Source organism: Aulonocara sp. 'chitande type north' Nkhata Bay, linkage group LG6, assembly GCF_057382095.1.
Source record: "Aulonocara sp. 'chitande type north' Nkhata Bay isolate Kocher_YH1m ecotype deep benthic linkage group LG6, A_spYH_male_GT1.1, whole genome shotgun sequence".
Lineage (NCBI taxonomy): Eukaryota > Metazoa > Chordata > Actinopteri > Cichliformes > Cichlidae > Aulonocara > Aulonocara sp. 'chitande type north' Nkhata Bay.
This window is the reverse complement of record NC_141349.1, coordinates 23,089,102-23,114,310: the sequence shown is the minus strand read 5'-3', so window position 1 is coordinate 23,114,310 and position 25,209 is coordinate 23,089,102. Positions and strand designations below refer to the sequence as shown.

General features: G+C 40.0%; 2 protein-coding genes across 2 annotated transcripts; one reads left to right on the top strand and one right to left on the bottom strand.

Annotated features, from left to right (window-relative positions):
- The first annotated feature begins 208 nt into the window (after positions 1-208).
- On the top strand, positions 209-817 carry LOC147327817 (uncharacterized). Its single transcript, XM_086297596.1, has 2 exons — positions 209-322; positions 440-817. Exons 1-2 carry the CDS (start codon positions 209-211, stop codon positions 815-817), a joined length of 492 nt encoding a protein of 163 aa, XP_086153722.1.
- A 567-nt stretch (positions 818-1,384) lies between these two features.
- Positions 1,385-12,335, bottom strand: LOC147327816 (EPM2A-interacting protein 1-like). Its single transcript, XM_086297408.1, has 5 exons — positions 11,610-12,335; positions 10,052-10,592; positions 5,014-5,023; positions 1,638-2,466; positions 1,385-1,528 (listed from the first exon to the last, which is right to left on the bottom strand). The coding sequence occupies exons 1-5, from the start codon at positions 12,333-12,335 to the stop codon at positions 1,385-1,387; spliced, it is 2,250 nt and encodes a 749-aa protein (XP_086153534.1).
- Positions 12,336-25,209: the final 12,874 nt, after the last annotated feature.

Below are 25,209 nucleotides of genomic sequence, written 5' to 3'. Positions count from 1 at the left end.
TATGGCAAACAGGGAACTGATAAAACAGAAGTGCAAGATGGTGGGGAATGTAATCCAATGTCCTGCTGCATTTCAGGGACCAAGGAGCAGACGGGTGTTCACGGGTGCAAAACAATCAGCCACAGTGGGTTGGGGGTACAGCAACAGCATGAGGTTTACAATCATTGAGGCACAAGGGACAGTGAACTCAGGGAATAACCTGATTTACATGTGCTATCATATTTCGTCTGTCAGAGCAATCGTGGAGAAGATGGACCTGGTGGGGAAAATCTCCCCTGTGCAGGCCAAACGCAAATGGGAGAACCTAAAGAGGAAATACAAAGTATGTACAGTGGTGGTGACAGATGTATCTCCACACGGAATACTGCGAAATCATCTATGTAAACCTGCACTGTTGCTGTTTTTGCCAACTGCCACTTGTGATGTACTCTGCCCTCAGGAGTGCAAGTATCCAGCGACAGGCGAGGGTGCAAGTGGGAAGCCCACTGCCGCAACATGGCCCTGGTTTGATGCCATGGATGAGGTGCTAGGACAGAGGCCCTCTACCAGGCCTCCTGTCCTAATTTCCTCCATCCAGGAGGACACACCAGGGCCCAGTGCAGTAGTGGGCAACCCACTTCCTCACCAGAAGGAGCAGGAGGATGAGGAGCTGCTGGAGGCACGAGTGGCGAAAAGGAGGAGGGACGGGAAAGATGAACTCTTTGCTCTAATAAAAGAGGACATGGCACAGCAACATCAAATGGAGGAACGGAGAGTCGAGAGGATGGACAGGCTGATAGGTGTCCTTGAGAAGTTAGTGGAGCAGAAAAAGGATTGAGTCGTGTTCACAGACAGCTAATGTACATAGTTGCACTTATGCTGGCATCCCAACCTTTGTTTTGTACAAACAAGATGATTTCAGTTATGTAAATAAAACATTCAGAACATCCCAACTGTATTTGCAACCTGAATGTCCCAGTATGCACAGGCATTGTTAACCAGGCCTGACATTTGGCTGAGGAGGGAGTCTTGGGCAGTGCTGCTGGATCCGCTGGACCAGGACCAGAGAGATGAAGGAGGTGCCACAGGTGAGACCCCTGGTCTGCGTAGCCAGGTACCGAGTGGAGCATCCCACATGGGCGTCCCCAGATGTTGCCCTGGCATGCTCATTCCAACTATCCACTGCCTCATCTTCCACCTGGGTCTGCAGGGCTGGTGAAACTGACGGCTGCCATGTCACTAGAATGTAATCATAACGATGCAAAAACGACATGGTGCCAACAATCATGTTAATACAGATGTCACGTGAAATTCCAGCACTTTGAAGGTGCACCACTAATACCTGCCTGATGACAAGATCGTGGTCTGGGGGTACCTCCTCCAGGGTAGACATCTCAGCAGATAGCTAGTCCCGCCAGTGTGCACCACTGAGTGCTTCCACACCAGTCTCCCACTCATCTTGGGCATCATCCTCGGGTTCCTCATCTGGGGCCACAATGTCACCAGCACCGATGCAGATGTTATGCAGAACGGCACATGCTGTTATGACCTGCAACAGATGTTTTGTCTTGTAAGTACAGTGTACATGCCAGATTATACACTACAGTTGCCATTATGATTCGACAAACAACAATGATGATTTTATTAGAGTGACGTACATGTGGCACGAAGGTGTGGTGCACCTCCAGCGCTTGCAGAAAGATGACACGGAACCTCGTCTTCATCATTCCAAAAGCACGCTCTATGACAGAGCATGCCCTAGAATGATGTGCGTTGAAGCGCTGGGCTCCCACACCATGGACTGGCCTCTTGTAAGGGGTGATGAGGAGGAGTGGATGTTGGAGACATGGGTACCCTCCATCTGCAAGGATGAAATGCCCTGGGGGAGGGTAACGGGCCTGTCGGTACAGTGGGCTGTGGCAGAGGACCCTGGAGTCATGCACTAACCCTGGCCAGCCCACATGTGTATGAACAAAGCAGCCCTGATGATCACATACCGCCTGCAAGACTATAGACGGGAACAACTCCCTGTTCCTGTAGCACTGACCATCAGGGCTGCTGGGGGGCTTGATGTGGACATGGCAGCAGTCAATTGCACCAGCAGCTTTCACAAAAGCCCTGTGTCCTGCCAGCTGTGCAAACCCACTGGACATGGAATCTAGGTCTTCTGGGGTCTGAGGGAGGTGGATGACCTGATGGCGAGTGGCCACCACCTCCTCTGTGACCCTGTGCACGATGCGGTGAACAATGGAACGGGGTATTGCAAACACCCTGAACACAACCCTGTAGGCTGCTCCACTTGCCAGCCAGAAAAGGAACATAAGGGCCTCGATCGGGGCACCCCAACCATGTCTCCGATCCTGGTTAAGTAGATTCATCAGCGCTGTCACGGACTCCCTGCTGAGGCGGAAATCAGGCCTGGTGTCCTCATTATTGAAGAATGTTTCCAGGACTGGGACACTAAGGTTAATCCTGCAGTACAGGGGTCTGGTGAAGGCAAATACAGGAAATGACAGACATTGTTTTATTCTTGTCATTATTCTGACTGTTGCTGTTCTTCTTTTAGCAGACAGTGGACACTGTACTTGTGGGAACATTATTTGGGTTTTTTGTTAATTGCACTTGTGTGGAATGTCCTAGGATATACTGCTGCAGTTTGCAGGCTACGGGCACAGACACTCCTATTTGGGATTCACATCTACAGTGGTATATATCAGGGTGTTACACTAGTACACAGGTACACACGTCAAATATCTCAGGGGGGAGTAATGTCGACATGTATTTATCACTGTACCTGCACGTGGTTGTCTCGTAGTCGCAACAGGATCATTCGTCTGTGACAGGTGGGTTGTTGGGGCTCTTCCATTAGCAGAGAAATTACACACGCAAGGACGTGGTCTGTATCCATGTTGCCGATCGGGAGGGGTGGTATGGGAAGGCACAGCTGGTGACACAAATGTGAAGGGTAGATTGTCCCATTTCACAAGCCTCTCACTTCCGCACTTCTCATACTTCGTAGTACTTGCTGTACGTAGTACGGGGACTGCGTGTACTCCGGAGCGTGCGGTCGCTGGATTGGGACACAGCCCATGACTACTATGTAATTTCTTCTTCTGTTTTACTGGCAGTTGGCAACTCATTTAATTAGAGCAGGTAGTTGTACTGCCCTCTAGTGGAAGATAATGCAATTGTTCTGCCTGTCACTCAGACCAGTTGTTTAGAGTACTAATCAGGTGGAACCAGATAATCTTTCACGGCACACCTGATCATTTCTCAGAGCACACCTACGTGCCGCAGCACACTGGTTGGGAAACACCGGTATAACAGATGTCTTTATCCTGGGTGTAATTAACCCTTTAAAGCCGGTCGGAGCAGGCACGCTCCGTTTTGCAACCACGTAAGCTAGCGCAATAATGTTTTTTACATATGAAACCGGAGAAGTTGTCTTATGCCATCAGCTTGCCCTAGGTCACGGTTTCCTTCCACATATAGCTTTGCAAAAATTGCATAAAAAGCACAACAAAAACATAATATTCCAGAAACACGCTTTGCCGATCCGATCAGCTGTTCGTAACACTTCCTACGCTGTCAGCGCGAACTATCGCATGTCCGCCATTACCTGCCCGAAACCGGAAGTGACCTCATTTTTGCGGAAATGTAGTTTTTTACCATCAGGGCCTGCCTGTACTGGTGTTTTTAAAAGTTATGTTTGACTTTATGACTTTCTGTGTCATTTCTGGGATGCTTAGAAATCAAATTGCACTGCTGGATGCAGTTTATTTTGATGCATATGCTGTTTTTTGCAAATTTGCATTATAATATTTATTTTCGTTTTTCCTGCAGTATATAAAAATTGGTGTATTTCAAAAATAAAACTATGAAGACACTCAAAATAAATTTCCTGTGGTGGGAAACTATTTTGTGCAACTTTTTTGTATTTACAGTTTTGAGGGATAAGCCTCTTAAATGTCTCTAACTAGAAATATATGTTAAAAAAACAAAAACGATTTCCAATTTTTTGGGATTTTATTGCACTTTTTTGCAATTTATGTAGTTATTAAAATTTGGGCTATAATGGTTGTATTGATGTATAGCAACTTGAAATGCTCCCAAAAATGGCACTACAGCATGTAAAAGTATAATATAAGCTCTGGCGGACTTGGTTCTATGGTAGGTCTTAAAGGGTTAAGTAATGTACTGCATTACTTCTCAGAAAAGTGTTCTGTGTAATATGCGCAATAATTACTTTTTTGAATAACACTGATCACAACAAGGGGAAATAGCTCCAACATGCACAACCATTTGACCATGCAGCATGTAATTAATTTGCATGAATATAATGCCTTTGATATGCTGCTTAGAGATGGTGGTGACTCTCAAAGTGGAGTCAATGAGAATCAGTAAGGGAATTGATAGGGAATCAAATCGATAAATGATATCCACAATTGAATCGGAATTGCTAAATTCTTATCAATTCCCATCCCTGATTATACTATAACATATATTCTCACCAACCAGTTGACTCACTCTCGTTGACTTGACGATACTTTCTTAACAGTGGGATCAGAGGTCAAATGTAAAATGATATTTGGATGCAAACTATAATGTGATATTTAGAATACCCACATGTCAAAATTATTTACTTAAGGCTGCAAACACAAAGTTGGCAAAATTTTAAACAAAGTTTTAAAGCTTAGGAAAAGTTTGACCTTATTTGACCTTGAAGAAGAAGTCAGGGATCCAAAGTAACGTGATATTTAGAATCCCCATAAATTATTCTCTATATGCCTACATGTTGTCAGTACAAACAACAGCATTAAGAAACGTTGTTTTAAATAGCATTATCATGGCTTTGACCTTCATATCAGTCTACTGACAATGAAGATGAGGTCAGAGGTCAAATGTGACATAGTATTTTAAATCTTTATACAGTACTTTCTATATGAATACAATACACACCACATTTGTAAAATTCATTGTTTTTAAGTTGTACGAGTTTTTGTCAGTTATGAACCAATAAATCATTAAGCTGACCTTGAAGAACCTGGTGGACGTAAGACAAATTTTAATGGATTGTTTACATGACCCCACTCTACACTCCTACAAAGTTTTATCAGAATTCATTCAAAACTTTTCGACCTATTGTGTTTACAGACAGAATATTGATATGCACACATGGATGCACACATGCTACCAAAAACATAAGCTAAGGTAACATAAGGTAACATAAGGTAATCAAAGTAAGCCATAAAATAAAAACCCATAAAATAGTCAACTAGATAACCTCTGTTTGAAAAAGTATGCAGGTATTGCCATTATTGTATTAGATAGGGATCTTAAAGTTGCCTTTACATAGATTGCTTCCAGACTTTGTGATTTTTTCGCTTGTAATTTAAAAAGGTCATGTGCTATGTTCTGTGAAATCTGTTTCACAAACTGGGAAATGGGCAGAGCCACTGAGAGCCTTAAAGCATGATTAGAAATGTAAAGGTGATTTTTCAGTGACAAGGGAATAATCAAAAAAGGGGGAAGGACAAGATTGAATTGTACACATATGTATAAATATATCTGTAGCCTTAACCGTTGACTTAAAATTATCCAGCCACCCATTCAACCTTCAGTCATCAAGGAAAAATGTATATTCTCTGACCAGTTGAAGGTGAAATCAATCACAAAGAGCATGCTGTGAAGACTGTTACAACAATTACTTCAGTCACTAGCCTGTAGTTTGCATGCTAGATGCCATCTTGTCTGCAAACACGTGCTAACTAACCACTGACTGGTCGCAAAACTGTGAAGAATGGGAGTCAAACCAGAAACAGAAAATATTTACCTTCAAAGTAAAAGCTGTGCCTTAGCCCTGTGTAGGGCCTAAGGCTGTGGTTCCCAAACCTTTTTTGCTGGGCCCCCCTTTGTTTTACAAGAAAAATGTTCGCCCCCCCCCCCCCACGCACGCACACACACACACACACACACACACACACACACACACACACACACACACACACCCTCCAACCACACACCCATATTTTGCTCCATTGCAGTTTATTTCACACCTCAAACATTTAGTAAACAATTAAGCAAATACAAGTAAACTGCAATAAAGTACAGGTAGTGATAAAATAAACTACTAACTCTTTTACGCTACGGTCACACCTACACGGGTATTTTTGAAAACACAGCTGTTTCGTCCACACGTAAACGACGTTTCGAAACACCGAAAACAGATTTTTTTTTTTGCGTTTACGTGTGGACGAGGAATACAGAGTTCGTCACGCAACGTCAAAGGTATGTGCCTTTTTTCACGTCATGCTGTGCGCCACGTTATTGTTTACATGAGATGAATTGCAGAATGGCAGATAGAGACTAAATACTGTTACTCTAACTATCTTCAGGTTTTACACGCTTACATACACACAGTTATTGTCCCTCCATTTACAAAGGTTTGAGGCGTCACGATGTGATTATTTTACGTGTAGTTGTTTTTTTTCCTGTGTAATAATTAGAGGTGTGGACTCGAGTCATATGACTTGGACTCGAGTCAGACTCGAGTCATTAATTTTATGACTTTAGACTTGACTTGAAAAAATGTTCTAAGACTTGTGACTTGACTTGGACTTTTACACCAATGACCTGGGACTTGAATTGGACTTGAACCGGTTTACCTGAAAAGACTTGATATTTCACCCCAAATATAAAATTTAACATGCATATTATATAGAGATTGAAAATGTGACGTCATTCAGGGGTAAAATCGCAAAGGATTCTGGGAACTCGTGGCAAGAGGTACTAGCGCACGCAGGCTTTCAATTGAAATCAGTCACACAGCGATAAAAAGAAACACAAAAAATGTCAAGAAGCTGTTGTATTATTAACTGCAATAGCCGGTCGCATGACAGCCACGGGAAGCCGACGGGTAAAGAGATCGGTTGTTATCGGACGAAGTAACAAAGACGCGACGGATGGCCTGGATTGCAGCCATTCAAAGATCAAATATAACGTCTCAGAACACTCCAGCTCACAGGTTAGTCTGCTCCAAGCATTTCCACAAAGGTCAGAGTTTTGTAGTAGTTAATACATCATTTTTCTTAACATAATTGGTGATATAGGTTACAAGTAACTCTGGCGCTGAACAGAAATTGTCGCGCTATGCTCCTTTATTTATTGTGCATAAATAGTGAATTTTCCTGACACAATATTGTGTTTCGCTTCTGTTATTACCAGAAGCGACAAAAACATATACTTTTATTCACAGGGTAAAACAGGTTTTTGTATCACCAATTGCCCAGTGCGATTACAGCATACAGTATTATTGTCACTGCTACATTTCTGTAATACGAACCAGAAAATATTTCCACTACTAATTAATTACCATTGAGCTCAAAGGTCCTATTAATAAACGGTTAACGAATGTGTATTTATGACGACGATTTGTGAGACTGGTAAACTTATGATATGTACGATGGTCTTTCGTTCTACACGGTGCATTTCAAGGGTCTGTACCCATCCGGCGGTAAACTGTACCTGGGCTTGTTGCAGTGACCTGAAGTTACTAAACTTCATGAGTGTATGCACTCACTCCAAGAACTGTATGATTATAAATATGCATATAAACATGCTACGATGAGATAGCTGACTTCATCTAACTAGCAAATGTTGTCCAGGCTACGTTGGTGATGCAGTTTTTTTAATGTATATGATATTTTTGTCATGCGATTTTAAAGCCGGTCCTACAACCGCATCCAAGAATAACATGCAGCTTATCTCAGAACTGTCGGTGAAAATTATTCTTGGAGCTAGGTTTAATTGAGCTGCATTTTAAAGAGGTGCAATTTCACAATTTGTGTATATTTTCTACGTTCACTATTTCGTCATGTGTTGAGAAAAACACAGATTTAAAAATTACATGGTCTAATATTTACATTTAGCATAACTGCAACATTATTTTTTCTTTTTTTTTTTAAGACTCGAAAGGACTTGAAATTCAAAATTTCAGACTTGTGACTTTACTCGGACTTTTACACCAGTGACTTGAGACTCGACTCTGACTTGCCTGACATTACTTGAGACTTGCAAAACAATGACTTGGTCCCACCTCTGGTAATAATATTCAACATTGCTATCAATACATTTTTCAAAAAATGCCTCTCTGTGCAAAATAGGTTTAAAAAACATAACCAGCTGTGGGATACTGTTTGTCCGTGATTTGAACCGAGGGAACAAATCGTGGCAGGATCAGCCTGATATTATTTGTATCCCACTGTAACTTTACTGTATAAAGTATAGTATAGTATGTATATCTCCAAAATGTCAGGAGTAGTTAGTCATTACAAGAAGTGTTTGTGAACTAAAAATCACGAATGTGAGAGGTTAATAACAGATATGATTCAATGCAGAGAGGTCTATTAATACATAGTGAGTGAGAAAGGTGACTTGAAAGGAAAAACTCAATGCATCATGGGAATCCCCCGGCAGCCTACGTCTATTGCAGCATAACTAAGGGAGGATTCAGGGTCACCTGGTCCAGCCCTAACTATATGCTTTAGCAAAAAGGAAAGTTGTAAGCCTAATCTTGAAAGTAGAGATAGTGTCTGTCTCCCGAATCCAAACTGGAAGCTGGTTCCACAGAAGAGGGGCCTGAAAACTGAAGGCTCTGCCTCCCATTCTACTTTCAAATACTCTAGGAACAATAAGTAGGTCTGCAGAGCGAGAGCGAAGTGCTCTAATAGGGTGATATGGTACTACAAGGTCATTAAGATAAGATGGGGCCTGATTATTTAAGACCTTGTATGTGAGGAGCAGGATTTTGATTTCAGTTCTAGATTTAACAGGAAGCCAATGAAGGGAAGCCAAAACAGGAGAAATATGCTCTCTCTTTCTAGTCCCTGTCAGGACTCTTGCTGCAGCATTTTGGATTAGCTGAAGGCTTTTCAGTGAGTTTTTTGGACATCTTGATAATAATGAATTACAGTAGTCCAGCCTGGAAGTAATAAATGCATGAACTAGTTTTTCAGCGTCACTCTGAGACAGGATATTTCTAATTTTAGAGATGTTGTGCAAATGGAAGAACGCAGTCTTACACATTTGTTTAATATGTGCGTTGAAGGACATATCCTGGTCAAAAATGACTCCAAGGTTCCTCACCGCGTTACTGGAGGCCAAGGTAATGCCATCCAGAGTAAGAATCTGATTAGATACCATATTTCTAAGATTTTCAGGGCCGAGTACAATAACCTCAGTTTTGTCTGAATTAAGAAGCGGAAAGTTAGCGGCCATCCAGGTCTTTATGTCTTTAAGACATTCCTGCAGTTTAACTAATTGGTGTGTGTTATCTGGCTTCATGGACAGATAGAGCTGGGTGTCATCTGCATAGCAGTGAAAATGTATGCTATGTCTTCTAATGATGCTGCCTAAGGAAAGCATGTATAATGTAAACAGAATTGGACCTAGCACTGAACCCTGTGGAACTCCATAATTAACCTCAGTGTGTGAAGAGGACTCTCCATTTATATGCACAAATTGGAGTCTATTACAGGGAGTGCAGAATTATTAGGCAAATGAGTATTTTGTCCACATCATCCTCTTCATGCATGTTGTCTTACTCCAAGCTGTATAGGCTCGAAAGCCTACTACCAATTAAGCATATTAGGTGATGTGCATCTCTGTAATGAGAAGGGGTGTGGTCTAATGACATCAACACCCTATATCAGGTGTGCATAATTATTAGGCAACTTCCTTTCCTTTGGCAAAATGGGTGAAAAGAAGGACTTGACAGGCTCAGAAAAGTCAAAAATAGTGAGATATCTTGCAGAGGGATGCAGCAGTCTCAAAATTGCAAAGCTTCTGAAGCGTGATCATCGAACAATCAAGCGTTTCATTCAAAATAGTCAACAGGGTCGCAAGAAGCGTGTGGAAAAACCAAGGCGCAAAATAACTGCCCATGAACTGAGAAAAGTCAAGCGTGCAGCTGCCAAGATGCCACTTGCCACCAGTTTGGCCATATTTCAGAGCTGCAACATCACTGGAGTGCCCAAAAGCACAAGGTGTGCAATACTCAGAGATATATAGCCACCTTCCATGTTTTTGGAAGTAGTTTTTAGTTTGTTGTTAGTTTTAGCTATTTTAGGGGGATATCTGTGTGTGCGTCCCTGAAGCTGCAGGTTCAGCGCATCGAGATGGCTCGTGATATCACACAAAAAGGCCAGCTCACACAGAAACTCTTGCTCCCTGAGCTCAGCGGTGTCTTGCCCTTTGCTTTCCAGAAACTGAAATATTTCCTCGCGTAGCTCGAAACATCTGTTCAGTACTTTCCCTCGGCTTAACCACCTCACCTCCGTGTGATACGGCACGTCTCCGTATTCCGAACCAAACTCCTCAAGAAAAGATTTGAATTGGCGGTGATTCAGACCTTTGGCTCTTATAAAGTTAACTACTCGTGTTACTGCGGTCATAACATGTTCCATCTTTAGGGCTTTGCCACAAAGTGATTCTTGATGTATGATGCAGTGATAAACAGTCAGCTCACCTGCACAGTTCTCCGCTCGCATCTTCTCCCGTACCCTGCCCACCAGTCCGCTCCTTTGACCGCACATCACTGGTGCATCTGTGACACACTAATGTGTGATCCCATCAGAAGTAGTACTTAAAAGAAAGAGAGATTTGTCACCGAAGTGAACTATGTTTAATGAGGTAGTTGCACCCCCCAGCCTCCGGGTGGCGCATTGTTCAGTGAGACAGAATAGCGAGGTCATAGGTCCTCCTCTCCAATATGGCAGAAGCGAGGCAAAGAGAAACTTCACCAGTCGTCTCTGTCTCATCATTTCCCTGTTTTGCAGGTTTGTAACCGGTAAAACTATAGTAAAACGGTTGTAAAATATTGATAAGAAACACAGCTAAATGTGGGGGTATAAATCAGCAGGTAAACCCTGTTATTTGTTACGTTTTATGAAGTAGAAGGACTGAAAAAAAAATGCCAAAGCCTAGCCAGCCGTGGGCGCCATTTTGGTTTCCTTTCTCCACTTATTTCAGGTCGTTTTAGCTGAATAAGCTCCTTGTCGTGTCCTGATTTTGTGAATATGAATGTTAATCTGCTGTTGGCAGTGAAGAACGACTGTTTACTGGTTCTGAAAAGTGATTTTGAGAATGTTAAAGCTAAAGCTAAGCCTGCCAGCATACACATGACTCTTTCATGTATTTGTGAGCCACTAAGCTAAATTGGTTTAAGACCAAGCACTGGTATGGTGGTTAAAACAATCAGAATACATAGGTATTTGGGTTAAGAGTTAAATAGAGGTAAAAATGTATTTGAACATGCATTTCATATTGTTTTGAATTGTCATTCAGAGAGAATAGCCGAGTAAATGATTTGAAGGTCACTACACGTGAAGTACTCTTGTTTCCCATGAAAAGATCGTGGTATTGCAGCTTGAACATACAGACGGTTTTATTGTTATTTCTGTTGTATATAGAGAATGGTGATGCTGCAAGTTAAAAATACATGTGATTGTATAAATAAATATGGCAGAAGCGAGGCAAAGAGAAACTTCACCAGTCGTCTCTGTCTCATCATTTCCCTGTTTTGCAGGAACATTTAATCTGTTTTACCGGCCCATACTCTGGGTCGGTTACACATCATCTGTCGTTAACCCCACAAGTTTTTCCCATGGCAACTTCATTTCAGTTAGACATTTGGAAACCTCTTCAAATATTTCCTTCCATGTGGTTGTTCCATGCATTGATTTTAATCCTAAAAGTTCTTCCGTAACACAGAGAGTTGAGTCCACACCACAGATGAAGACTGAAAGCTGGGCAGTATCAGAGGCGTCGCTGCTCTCATCCACAGCGAGGGAGAATGCAACGAAACTGTTTCCCTTCTCCATCAGCTGGTTATTTAGATTGTTGGCAAGTTCACGTGTGCGATCAGCTACTGTGTTTCTGCTCAGGCTAACATTTGAAAATGCTTGCTTTTTCTCTGGGCACACAACGTCGCAAACTTTCATCATACAACTTTTCACAAACTCTCCCTCACTGAAGGGCCGGGCTGATTTTGCGATCTCTGCTGCCACAACAAAACTAGCCTTTACAGCAGCCTCACTTTGTGATATGGCTTTTTTGAACATAGTCTGTTGTGAAACAAAACTTCTTTTCATCTCTTCTGCTTTCCGACACCTTTGAATCATGTCCTTGTACTTCTCTTGGTGTTTCGTTTCATAGTGTCGTCTAATGTTGTACTCCTTGGTTAAAGCCACATGAGCTCCACATGCAAGACAAACAGGTCTGTCTTTTACATAGGTAAACAGATATTCTGTCTCCCACCTGTCCAGAAAGCTCCTGTTTTCGTTCTTTCTTTTCGCCATTTTGGGAGAGGTAGCGCGGCAGTATTCGCGCGGTTGCTATGACTACAGTCAACAGAGGAGAGAACATGGGTCCTGTCCTGACTGACGCACCAAAACGCCAACAGAGCATTCTGGGAGTTGTAGTATTAGCTCTAATAGTAATTTGGTATGGCCTCGCGGGCCAAATGTAATTAGGCTGCGGGCCAAATTTGGCCCGCGGGCCAGAGTTTGACACCTATGCTCTAATAGGATATTATGGTCAACAGTATCGAATGCTGCACTAAGGTCGAGCAGGACAAGCACAGAGATGAGTCCACTGTCAGAGGCCATAAGAAGATCATTTGTAACCTTCACTAAAGCGGTTTCTGTGCTGTGATAAGCTCTGAAACCTGACTGAAACTCTTCAAATAAACCATTCCTCTGCAGATGATCTGTTAGCTGTTTGACAACTACTCTTTCAAGGATTTTTGATATGAAAGGAAGGTTGGAGATTGGCCTATAATTAGCTAAGACTGCTGGGTCTAGAGATGGCTTTTTGAGTAAAGGTTTAACTACAGCTAGCTTGAAGGCCTGTGGTACATAGCCGATTATTAGAGATAGGTTGATCATATTTAAGATCGAAGAATTAATTAATGGCAGGACTTCTTTGAGCAGTTTTGTAGGAATGGGGTCTAAAAGACACGTTGATGGTTTGGAGGAAGTAATTATTGAAGTTAACTCAGAAAGATCAATTGGAGAAAAAGAGTCTAACTTAACATCAATGGTACTAAGAGTAGCTGTAGATAATATTGCATCTGTCAGTGATGAATAGTAAGATGTTCTGGCTTTGCGGAGGGCTTTCTTATAAAGCAGCAAACTATTTCTCCAGGCTAAATGATGATCCTCTAAATTTGTGACACGCCATTTCCTCTCCAGATTACGAGTCATCTGCTTTAGGCTACGTGTTTGAGAATTATACCACGGAGTCAGGTACTTCTGATTAGAGACCTTAGTTTTCACAGGAGCTACAGTATCCAGAGTCGTACGTAGTGAGGAGGTGAAATTATTGACAAGATAATCGACCTCTGTTGGAGTAGCGTTCAGATAGCTGCTCTGCTCTGTGTTGGTACAGGGCATTGAAGATGATAACAGTGGGTGGATTATATTCTTAAACTTAGTTACAGCGCTTTCAGAAAGACATCTACTGTGATAAAGTCTACTCTCCACCGCTGTGTAATCAATTATTGTAAATGTTATCAGGAAATGATCAGACAGGAGAGGGTTTTCAGGAAACACTGCTAAATGTTCAGTTTCTATGCCATATGTTAAAACAAGATCTAGAGTGTGATTAAAGTGGTGGGTGGGTTCTTTTACATTTTGAGAGAAACCAATTGAGTCTAATAACAGATTAAATGCCATGTTGAGGCTGTCATTTTTAGCATCTACATGGATGTTAAAATCACCCACAATAATTATTTTATCTGAGCTCAGAACTAAATTAGATATAAAGTCTGAGAAATCAGACAGAAACTCTGTGTAAGGCCCAGGTGGACGATAGATGATAACAAGTAAGACTGGTTTCTGAGTTTCACAGCTGGGGTGGACAATGTTAAGCATCAGGCTTTCAAATGAATTAAAAATCTGTTTTGGTCTTTCATTGATTAATAGGCTGGTGTGAAAAATTGCTGCCACACCGCCCCCTCGGCCTGTGCTTCGAGATTTCTGGTAGTTAGAATGACTCGGGGGTGTTGATTCATTTAAACTAACATAATCATCCTGCTGCAACCAGGTTTCTGTAAGGCAGAGTAAATCAATTTGTTGATCAATTATTAAGTCATGTACTAACAGAGACTTGGAGGAGAGAGACCTAATATTTAATAATCCACATTTCACTGTTTTACTCTTTGGTTCAGATATGGATACTTTATTGTTCTTTCTTTGTAATTGTTTATGTTTAAGTTGTTTGTTGCTGGTTTTTAGCTTGTTTTTTTATCTTTTTGGAAGCTGACACAGTCTCTGTGGAGATGGGTTTTTGGGGGGGCAGCAGGAGGAGAGAAGCTGCAGAGAGGCGTGTAAGACTGCAACTCTGCTTCCTGGTCCCAACTCTGGATAGTCATATTTTGGGGGGTTTAATAAATTTGTCCATATTTCTAGAAATGAGAGCTGCTCCATCCAAAGTGGGATGGATGCCGTCTCTCCTAACAAGACCAGGTTTCCTCCAGAAGGTTTGCCAATTATCTATGAAGCCTACATCATTTATGGGACACGACTCAGACAGCCAGCAATTTAAGGAGAACATGCGGCTAAACATGTCACCCCTGGTCTGATTGGGGAGGGGACCAGAGAAAACTACAGAGTCCGACATTGTTTTGGCAAAGTTGCACACCGATTCAATATTGATTTTAGTGACCGCCGATTGGCGTAACCGGGTGTCATTACTGCCGACGTGAATTATGATTTTACTGTATTTACGTTTACCCTTAGCCAGCAGTTTTAAGAGAGTTCAAGCTATGTTGAAGAGTAAAGTAGCTCGTATCACATTTTGAATTTTAAGCTCATTAAAATTCTACAAGTTTTGTTCTAATCTAATATACTGCGCTTCCATGTCTGTTTGTAGACAGAATTTTGTAGACTTCAGTAAATCACTGCGCTTCTTTCCTATTTTTCCAGCAAAATACAAAGAAAGCAGGGGTGGCTCATGACTTTTGCACAATATCCTCCTGAGACCCAGGGGAAAAAAAGTATTTTGATTTTGATTTTTTTCAGATAAATCAAGTGTTGGGATGGTAAAAAACACATTACAAAAGCAAAATTGTTTTTAACTAATTTTATATAAATTTTACAACATGTGCACTTCAGTGCACAAGGGGAGTTCCTTGATCACGAAAGTGAAACTAACAAAATTCAAGAGCTATTTAAGAAAATTAAATGCTCCACTGAAATTTTTGTAAGCAGGATATTAAAACTTATTTATATAACAATATCATAAAAATGTGGATCATGGGTCAACTTAGAAGTCACTGACACTTCACTAGCTGTAAACCACTGGTTCAGGAACAAGTGATCGCACTGGGCTTTCTATTTCACAAAAGTCAATTCATGTATGATATCTGAGGAAGTACTGTGATTTTTTTTTATTTGGAGACACAAAGGAACATTTGGCACTTCCCACATCGCACATATGTTTTACTGTTTCACCCAACCATTCTACAACTGAAATGCCTTGGACTGTTAACCATTTCAGGCAAATGGAGTGAACCATATTTTGTTACACTCTCATCTGATTGGGGCTTCCTTTTCTTGATTTTTGGAGAGAACTCTTCATTACTGGTATTATTCAGTAATGATTTCAGTAATGGTTTCTCAGCCAGGAGGAGCTTGAACTCCAGATACTGTGAGTTCTTTTCGCACATTGAGATCATTGATAACTTTCAGCAAAGACGTGATCTTGTAGAAACAATCAGGTGTCATGGATTCAGCTATAATTGCGACTCTTGTTTTTTTACTTTACTGGAAAACATTTCTGCATTTTACCCATATTTTATTTTTAACTCAAAATCAAAAATTCCAGATTCTCCTACATGTTGGTTTTGGACCAGATAGGACGACAGATTTCAGGTGGCCTTGTGTTTTTCTCTATTACATCCGCCACTGCATCTTGATAATCTTCGTGTGGCTCCTCCTGGGTTCTCACCCTCTCCTATCTGGCTCACATGACTCTCATCTTCTGAAAAATCTATGTTTGGATCTCCCTCAATTATTCTGTTAAGAATTCTCTCTGCCTTTGTCAAAGAGTTGTCTACTAGGAAAAAGTGAAATAAATATAAGTACAAAGTCCCGACGTGCACTAGAGTACACATTAATAAATTAGTCATTTCCTCTGTGAAACTAAATAAGCTTAATTCTTAAAATCCCCTCAAATTATTTACTAGATGTTTATTTTTGAAAATTAATCAAAATCTGATTTTAAAAAACATTTTAAATGTAAATATCATGCTTACCTTTCTTTCTTCCATAAAATGTGCTTGTGGGCATGCCAGCCATTTTGAAAAGGCGGGAAAAAAACAATTGGCAAGGCCACACCCCCACACATGTGATATCATTTTAAAGGTACTGTTGTCCTCTCTAAGAAACATCAGGACTTAGATGAGTGGCAAGTAGAGTATGAGAGCTACAAGCAAAAACTAAATGTGTACTACAGTGCACATAAATGAAGTACTGGGTCTCAGGAGGTTCCTTTTAAAAGATACAAACATGTACAAAACACATACCTGTAGGATGTGCTGGATAAACTTGGCTGGGTAGGTCCATTGGACACACTGGAGGTGTTACTAGAGAAGACACGTGTGTCACCAGTAACACTGGCAGAAGAACCCACTGATAAGGCAGGTGTGTGAGGCAGATGTTCCACTGGAGTAAGGCTCATCCTCATCAGTAGCAACGACAGCAGGATTGGTGGACATTGTGAGGGTGTCAGCAGAGATGGAAGACTCAACAGTACAAACATCTTGGGTAGCGACACACCAGATGACCTCATCATCAACAGACATGGACTGTGTGTTAACAATGCGAATGGCTGAGGGAACTTCTTTAGAAATTTCAACTGTGAGAACACAAAGAACAGGAGTTTAACTTTTGAATAACATCTAATCACATATATAGCTTTTGCTTTTCATGTATTTAGGGGTACATTTCTTCCTGCTCAAAATATTAAACTAAATTTAAATATGATTTTAACAACACTTAACTAAAGACACAATGCCTAAGATGACTAAGTAACAGACACTGAACCAACTTAATTTCCAGTTTATTTGGAGCGACTTTTAGATAGGAATATTTAACGCATTTGTCAGAATTCAACGTTTCTGTGTGGTTATGGCTACTCTCTCCATCAGAATATGTCTGTAAATTAAAACAGATAATACATTTCATTATACTGACAACAAAATGTCATAATAAATATTAGTAATATGTTTATGTTTTATGTATTAAAACATAATACAAGTGACAATGTTTAAGGGAGTTTAAAATCCATCTTTGCCTTTTTCACTCTCATTTTATGAACATACATACATTTGCTGAAATGATCAGGATTACTTACTGATTCATTGTCCTCACATAAGATGACTTTGTCAGGTTTGACATAAATTGACTTCTGACGAAACAGTTTTTTCACAAGGTCTCCATTCAAAGTCTGTTTGGAAGAGAGTGATGGCTTAACTAGTTTGGTGTGGCATGCCAGCAAAATCTGTAGCCTAGGGGAGGAAGAAAACATAGTGTATATGAAATTTTTGTTAAGGCTAACAGACTACAATACAATACAATACATTAAAAGGCTTAATTTTTGTTAACTCTAAAAGATATCAATCCAGTCATCTGATCGGTGCTCCCAGATCCTTTTTGGAAATACCCAAAGTTGACCTTTAATAGTATAATAATCTACGTAACAAAAAAAATTATTTTTTATAAAAAAGGATCTAATGCTTACCTGCATCCTTCAACAACTGGCTAGAAGGCAGTCCTTATCGCCTGCATTACTTTGTCTGAGTCCCAGTCACAGCTAAACTCCAGTGCAGATTTTATATGTCCATTTTCAAAAAGCCAAGCTTTTTTGTTACGCCTTGGCACATGTGTAGTTAGATGGTCTGGCAAGAGAATCACTTCTTTGGTGAAAGACTGAGCCACAGAATATGACCTGCTTAGCTGTGCTGGAAATCTAATGGAGGATAAAGGTAAAGTAAACATTTCTGCATGTAATATACTCACACTTCTCTGATCAATGAAGTACATTTAATTAAAAAAATACACCATGCTGTCCACATGTCTAATCTGCATTAATAAACACCCTCTAGCCCCATGGTAGCTAGGATAGGCTCTTGGAATCCTGAATTGGATAAGTGGAAGAGAATGGATGGATGAATGGATGGATAGGTGATGGAAGATAGTGGGATGGATGGGTGGAGAAAAACATTTCTTAAATTCACGGAGTACTTTTTGTTGCTTTAAAAAAAGTTTCATTAAATTATATACTGCCAAAAACTATGTACTGTAACAACTGATGTGCTTTGCTTTTACACAATGTTTGCAGATTCTTGAGCATGAATGACCTGTTTAAGTTAAATTAGAATTAAGTCCAGACTTTGACTACGGCAGTTCAAAACCTTAATGCAGCCCCAGACCATCACACTACCTCCATCTTGTTTGGCTGTGGCTGATGTTCTTAACAGGACACAAACTATCCAAAAAATTCAACTTCTGTCTCGTCAGTCCACAGAATATTTCCCCAAAAGTCTTGGGGATCATCAGGATGATTTTTGGCAAATGTTAGTCGAGCTTTTGTGTACTTTTTGGTCAGCTGTGGCTTTTGCCTTGAAACTCTCCCATAGATATCATTTTTTATCATTTTTATTGTTGACACATAGGTTTAGATAGCTTTTTTTCCTAAAAAAAAAAAAAAAACCCACCAACAACAACTAAGAAATCAGGAAGGGACAAATTCTTTTCATTGCACTGCATGTATCCAGATAAATGATAGGGTTATTGAGAGGGTTCACACTGATTGATTTTTTAGTTCTAAAGAGGCATATTGGCAAATCAGCAAAGGAATTATCTAAATATGCTATGCTTATTTTTCAAATTGAGAGATTTTCTCCCACATGTAGCTCTTCTAACCTTGTACCAGTCTCTGTTTGAGACTCACTTAAACTATTTTAATCTTATATGATGCAATACCTTTCCTAGTTGCGTATCTTGACAGATTACAAACTTTATAAAGGAAAGTTCAAGTCACAGCGCTGAATTGATGCTTTTGAATCCTCATTACACGGAGTGCCAACTCTTTATTGAGCACAATTGCAATGTATATACAAAAATCACAAAAAAAATTTAACCATTTTATTCCTAACAATGCATTTGTGAATTAAAACAGAGATTCACTTCAATTAGGAAAGTGCTACATCACTGGTTGAACTAGATTACTCAGATAAACTTTTTACAGATTAGAAGTGGCTCTTCTCTCTATGGTTGGGGTTGTATTTATGGTTTAATTAATTGAGTTACAGTATCTCTCAAATTAATGTTTGACTATTAGGCTAAATACCAATGCCTAGAACACTGATAAACCTCTGCTGATACAGTCTGAGAGTGTTTACTTTTGGGGCCAAAAAAAGGACTGGATTGACAATTAAACCTTCAGGTCCCCGGCTTCAATCCATCCCATGCATCTCAATTAAGAGAAGAATCTGTTAATAGAGGTGAATAAGCTTTGCTTGTCATATCAACAAAGAAAGGGTTGTATGAAAGCAATTAGAAACCATCATTCTGGACTATCTGTATTCAGAGGCATAGTGAAAGAACTCAGGGCAGTGATTCACCCAGGATCAGACCAAAAGTGCAGAAATGCATTCATTATGGTAGATTATGTTGGGCAGAAGGCCAAGGGCTTTTTATGGGTCCTTGCCTATGGCTGGCAGATATATTGTTGGGATACAGAACAGCCAACAATGGCCTATGGGCCCGTAGATGTCACAAACACAGGGGACCTTGGTATATTTTCTTTACACTGCATTTTATTTCAAGACCCATGAGCTCCTGTGATGGGTGGATGTGGTTACTGTTGGCAGGAGCAACAGTGTTGAATGCTAATTGTTTTGAAGGGCACAGGATTCATTGGTTGCTATGGTAACAACGAGACTGTGAACAGGAGTGCAGGAGAGAGGTGTCCAATAAAATGTAAAGACACAAAATAGATACAGACATACATAGATACATAGATAGATAGATAGATAGATAGATAGATGTATATGTGTAAAACCTGCACTACGTATTGAGTACTACATAAGAGTATTGAGAAGAAAATAAACTCATAGGGACATGGAAGAGTCATGGAACCAAGTAGGGCTGCACGATTAATCGTTAGAAAATCGCGATCTCGATTCATACTTATGTGCGATCTCATTTCCAAATGACAACGATTTAAAAAAAAAAAAAAAAGACGACAACGATTATACCGCATTTTGATCCGGGACGTAATCTGCATGAAAGCAAGCGCTCACTCTTCCTGCTCAACAAATGACAAGGGCGGAGCCTTATACCACGTGATACAGAAGCTGGCTGCTAAAATTGGCAGGGAAAAAACAACGGAGAGCACGTCAGGGATGACGAGAAAGTGACTGGAGAAAATCCGTCCCGGTCAACCACCCAAACATCAATAACGGGAACCTTATACAGCGCTTCCCTATACCCGTCGAACTCCCGCAGGCACAAAGAAATTACGGAGGCTATCACTTATCACCTGACCAAAGATATGGCTCCCATCAACACTGTGCAAAACGAGGGATTTAGGAAAATGATCAACACCCTAGACAAACGCTACACAGTGCCGTCCCGCAACTATTTTTCTATTGTTGCACTACCTGCTCTATACGCGCAGTGTCGAGCAACGGTGGAGACGGAATTTCAAGCAGTACAACATTTTGCGGCGACGACAAAATGTGAGACATTTGTTGTTTTTATGTTTATTTATTGTTTTTATATTCAGTCTCAACTGTTACGAAGTTGATGTGTAGTTAATAAGTGCAATAAATATTTATACTGGAAAAGAAAATTGTGAGAGAATCGTGATCTCAATTCTAAGCAAAAAAATCGTGATTCTCATTTTATGCAAAATCGTGCAGCCCTAGAACCAAGCACTCATTATGTCATAGTTAAGTGTTCACTGTTATCATATTAGATAAAGGAATCCTGAACGTATATCTCTACAGTTTTGTTGGAAAGTTGTTGTGATATGGTGAAGAATAAAATACATAAAATAAACATAACATAATGAGAGCCTTTATAAAGTAAGAATTTAATGGTCTCTGAAGATTAAAAGGTCAAAGCTAATGTAGGAACTTGAAACCTGATTCTTACAACTGGGTAATAGGCAGTGGCTGATATTTCTTTACATGTTGCTAATTCTCCAGAAACTACTTTTACAATAATATAAAGCACTTTAAAATAAATATTAGCACAAACCACTTTCTGGAGATTTCTTTACACTGTATATATCAAATAGAAGCTACCTGGTGACTCTTGATGTCTTTCTTATGTACAGGAATCAGTACTCAAGAACACATGTCAAACATTTCAGTCTGGCTCAAATGCAAATTTGCTGACAACTTGTTATATCAGTTAAAACACTAAAATACGCTACTGATCACATCTCAAAAATTACTGTTACATTGAGAGAAATGATTGTGTCAAATTATCCCGATGTTTTAAACATTATTTCTATTTTGATTGGAGAAGCATGTCTGCAGTAAGAATCATTAACTTTGCCCTTCCAGACTTTTTTCCTAGTGATACAGACGAAGTGTTTTAAATTAGAAGAGAAGGGAACTGGTAATCTGGCTCGATGCCTGTGCAGCTTAGTGGCAATCCCACTTGATATAATTCAAGGCACTACCAGCTGACTACTCCCTGGAATTTGGAAGATTTGTTGAAGATCACTGACTAATTTCAAAGCCATCAGAAGCACTTCAAACTTTGTTTCAGCAAGTAACTGGAAGCCAGTGTAAAGATTTTAAAACATGAGTAATCCTCATTGGCTACAAAATCTGATGAAACTGATTTCAGTCACTTATGTTACAGCGATGTTCATTCTCTCTTCTCGTTGGTATTTGTATATGAGTTTTGCTCATTATTGTAAGACATTTTAATTTGAAACAAATTTAATTGCTTGCAGCTTTTTATTTGCTCCAAGCATTGGCTGAGTTAGTATATGGAAATATAGTTGGATAAGTGCTGAATAAAATGTGAATGTCTTCAGCATAATTGAGAAAAGTAATGCCTAGAGGATGCATGTATAAATCAAATAAACTAGGCCTACACTCTAGAGTCAAAACTTGGGGGACTCCACCTGCCAGGCTAAACTACTCAGATGCATGGCCACCAAAAAAAACACAACCTACCCCCTGAAGATTGAGGTTAGAGGACAGACATGTGTACCACCCACTTTCCACCATCTCATAAAGTATTTTATGGCCCATAGTATCAACAGCTGCACTAAGGGATGCCACTATAGCTCACATAGTTGAGCTGGTGTGCCATCCACCATGGGCTAGAGTCCTTGCAGGAGGGTCTTGAATTCAAGTCTGTTCTTGGTTGCGTTTTGCGTGTCATCCATCCGTACTTCATTTTTCTGCCTTCTCTTCACTCTGCTGTCTAGTATATTATAAAAGGCTGAAAAGAAGTGACACCAAGTTTACTACTCAGGATTCAGACAAATGCCAACAAATGGCTTTATTGTTGCCCTGTTAGTGCTGTGATGTCTGAATTTGTGTTCTCAGTTTCTCCAGTTAAGATAAGATATGAAGCTGGTCAATACTGTAGATATTTCACATTGAATGATGTAAATGGTTCTTTAAAAGATTTTTTTTGAAAACTAAATAAGAGGAGAAAACTGCAGACAAAACTGTGCATAGTCAGTTCCAGGCTATTGAAAAGAGTTTGGTAAAACATTGGTCGGCAGTTTGGTGTTGAAAAAAACAAGTGGATGAACAGGGTACTTCACAACATCCTCCAGAGTCTGAGTATTTATAACAGTGAATGCAGATAATCTAGTTAAATTGCTTCTGTGCAGCTGTGGCTTGTGCTTTTGGAAGTCAGGAGGTAACTGTTTTTGAAGGTCAGTTAGCATCTCAAAAAGACATGCTGATATTTTTGGTGACAATAATAAAAAGATTATCCCCACTCCACACCCAACCACCACCTGCAGAAAGTGAGGATGATGTCCATCAAAATATAGAAATTATGTGTCTCCATTTACAAGACAAAATTACAAATTAGAAAAAAAATACACAGAAGTTGTTAAGATAACACTCATATCTTACACAGTGAAAGAAATATACAAATCTAGGGCAGAATTCCTTTGCAGCTTGTTTTGTTTTTTCATTAGTGTAAATGTTAAAATAAAGCTGCTGAGTGAAACTGAGAAACTTTGACATGGACCTTAAGAGTAATTTAATTAACAAACATTTCTGAGATATCTCTCAACTTTGCAAAGACATTCAAATGAGCCAAAATCCCCATATGATAACCTTTGGTGAAACGTGTGGGTGGAAAATCCTTTGAAAGTACCACAGAATTTATCGGATAAAATAAATTAAATGTCAATGTTATTATTGTACGGCTGGAAACAGTGGGGTTGTCCAAATTCAGAGGCTGCATCCTCCTGAGGACCCGGCCTTTGCGGTCTAAGTGGGCCGGGTCCTCCGAAAGCCGGGTAGGCCGGAAGTGAGCGACTGTAAAATTGGACAGTCTAGCCTTCAGAATAACATCACAAGCTCTCTCGGTGGAGTGAAACTCTGCCATCTGCTCCTTGCTATCTAAAATATAACCGGACGCTGGCGTAAATTCTCGACCATCTCACACTTCCATTTAATCAGTTTTCTGTTTGACGTTTATTCAGCTGTGTGAAAACCCCAGGGGAACCCTCCTGAGGGATTAATAAAGTTTTGTTTAATCTAATCTAATAACTTTAATCTCAGCCAAACCGATTTACTCACCAACAAATAAAACACTGAAAAAAGCCAAACAATAACATTTTTAAGTTATCTAAGTGACTTATATATCATGTTTAACTTGAGTAGTGAAAGACTGCGGTGGTTTGAAAATGATGTGCTGGGAGTTTGCTGTTCTTGCCGGCTCAGATATTTGAAGTTTATACAGCTACATTCTCGCCTAAAAAAATTTGTTAAAAGTTTATTTTGCGACCCAGAAAGAGTAATAATTAAAGTAATATTAAATAAGTAATATTAAAACTAAGTAGCTGCCGCCATAGTTGGAAACTGGAATTGCCTGGGCCACGCTATGAATTCTGGGATATGGTTTTTCAATTTTGTTGTCCGGGTGGAAAATCGGGAGAAATTCGGGAGGGTTGGCAGGTATGTTCTTAAGGGAGAGAGGGCGATAAGGCTGAGGTATGCCAAATTACACAAGAACTAGATTAAACAAAAATATGCATGAAGGAGGTCACGAGAGAGGTACAAAAGGGAAGTGGTTACATTCTTCTCTAAAAAATGCTGGAGACTCTGCCATAGTTTGGGACTGCATTTCAGCCAATGTTGTAAGAGATCAAGTCAGAATTGATGGAATCATGAATGGAGAAATGTATCAGATTTTGATCCATCATGCCATCTAGAATGTACCTGATTTGCAGTAGCTTGATATTTCAGAATGACAATGATCCCAAACACACTGTCAGTCCAGTAAAAGCATACATGCATAGAAAAAGACACAGTGGAACACTATCAGTTGTGGACTGGCCTTCCCAGACCTCAGATATCAACATTATTGAAGGTGTCTGTACTGTTCTTTCTATGTGTTGAACTCCCTGAGCATGAACATAGATAAACAGCCAACCAAACTCCTTTTCAAGAGCCAGGAAGGTGAGTGTACTTGCTCCCTGGCTTTGTACGCAGCAATCACATTGAACTGACATCAATGAACTGGAGTGAAACTAGAAAAACACGTAAAAAAAACTCTTAATGGATTGTCATATAATCAGCAGGTAAGTATAGTTAGGCACTATCATTGGAGACTACAAAATAAGTATCCTGTAGATTTACAATCTGCTATTAATACAACGAAAAATAATCAGGTAGTGGGTAAGCGTACACTTGTATCATTAGCTCAGAGGCCACGACCTATAACTACTACACTTCATAAAAGGTACAAAATAATGTCACAAAACACTGTATTATTAATTGCCTAATATACAAAGAACTGACAGAACTTACAACCATTGCTTTCTGAAGGACTTCTCTGAAGGATTATTTTGGATTCAACACAAATGATTTCAAAGGTGTAGCCATGCTTTTTCCACTGTTCTCTGCACTTCCTGTTTCCTGTCTATCCAAATGTCAAAGAAAAGGCT

What these genes read in the sequence shown, in the direction of transcription:
- LOC147327817 (XM_086297596.1), top strand. Translation starts at nt 209, where the DNA reads ATGTGCTATCATATTTCGTCTGTCAGAGCAATCGTGGAGAAGATGGAC. An exon ending in ACCTAAAGAGGAAATACAAA is followed by an intron (nt 323 to 439) that starts GTATGTACAGTG and finishes CTCTGCCCTCAG; the next exon opens with GAGTGCAAGTATCCAGCGAC.
- LOC147327816 (XM_086297408.1), bottom strand. Translation starts at nt 12,335, where the DNA reads ATGGCGAAAAGAAAGAACGAAAACAGGAGCTTTCTGGACAGGTGGGAG. An exon ending in TGGGGTTAACGACAGATGAT is followed by an intron (nt 10,593 to 11,609) that starts GTGTAACCGACC and finishes ATCACACATTAG; the next exon opens with TGTGTCACAGATGCACCAGT. An exon ending in ACCACACCTTCGTGCCACAT is followed by an intron (nt 1,529 to 1,637) that starts GTACGTCACTCT and finishes CATCTGTTGCAG; the next exon opens with GTCATAACAGCATGTGCCGT.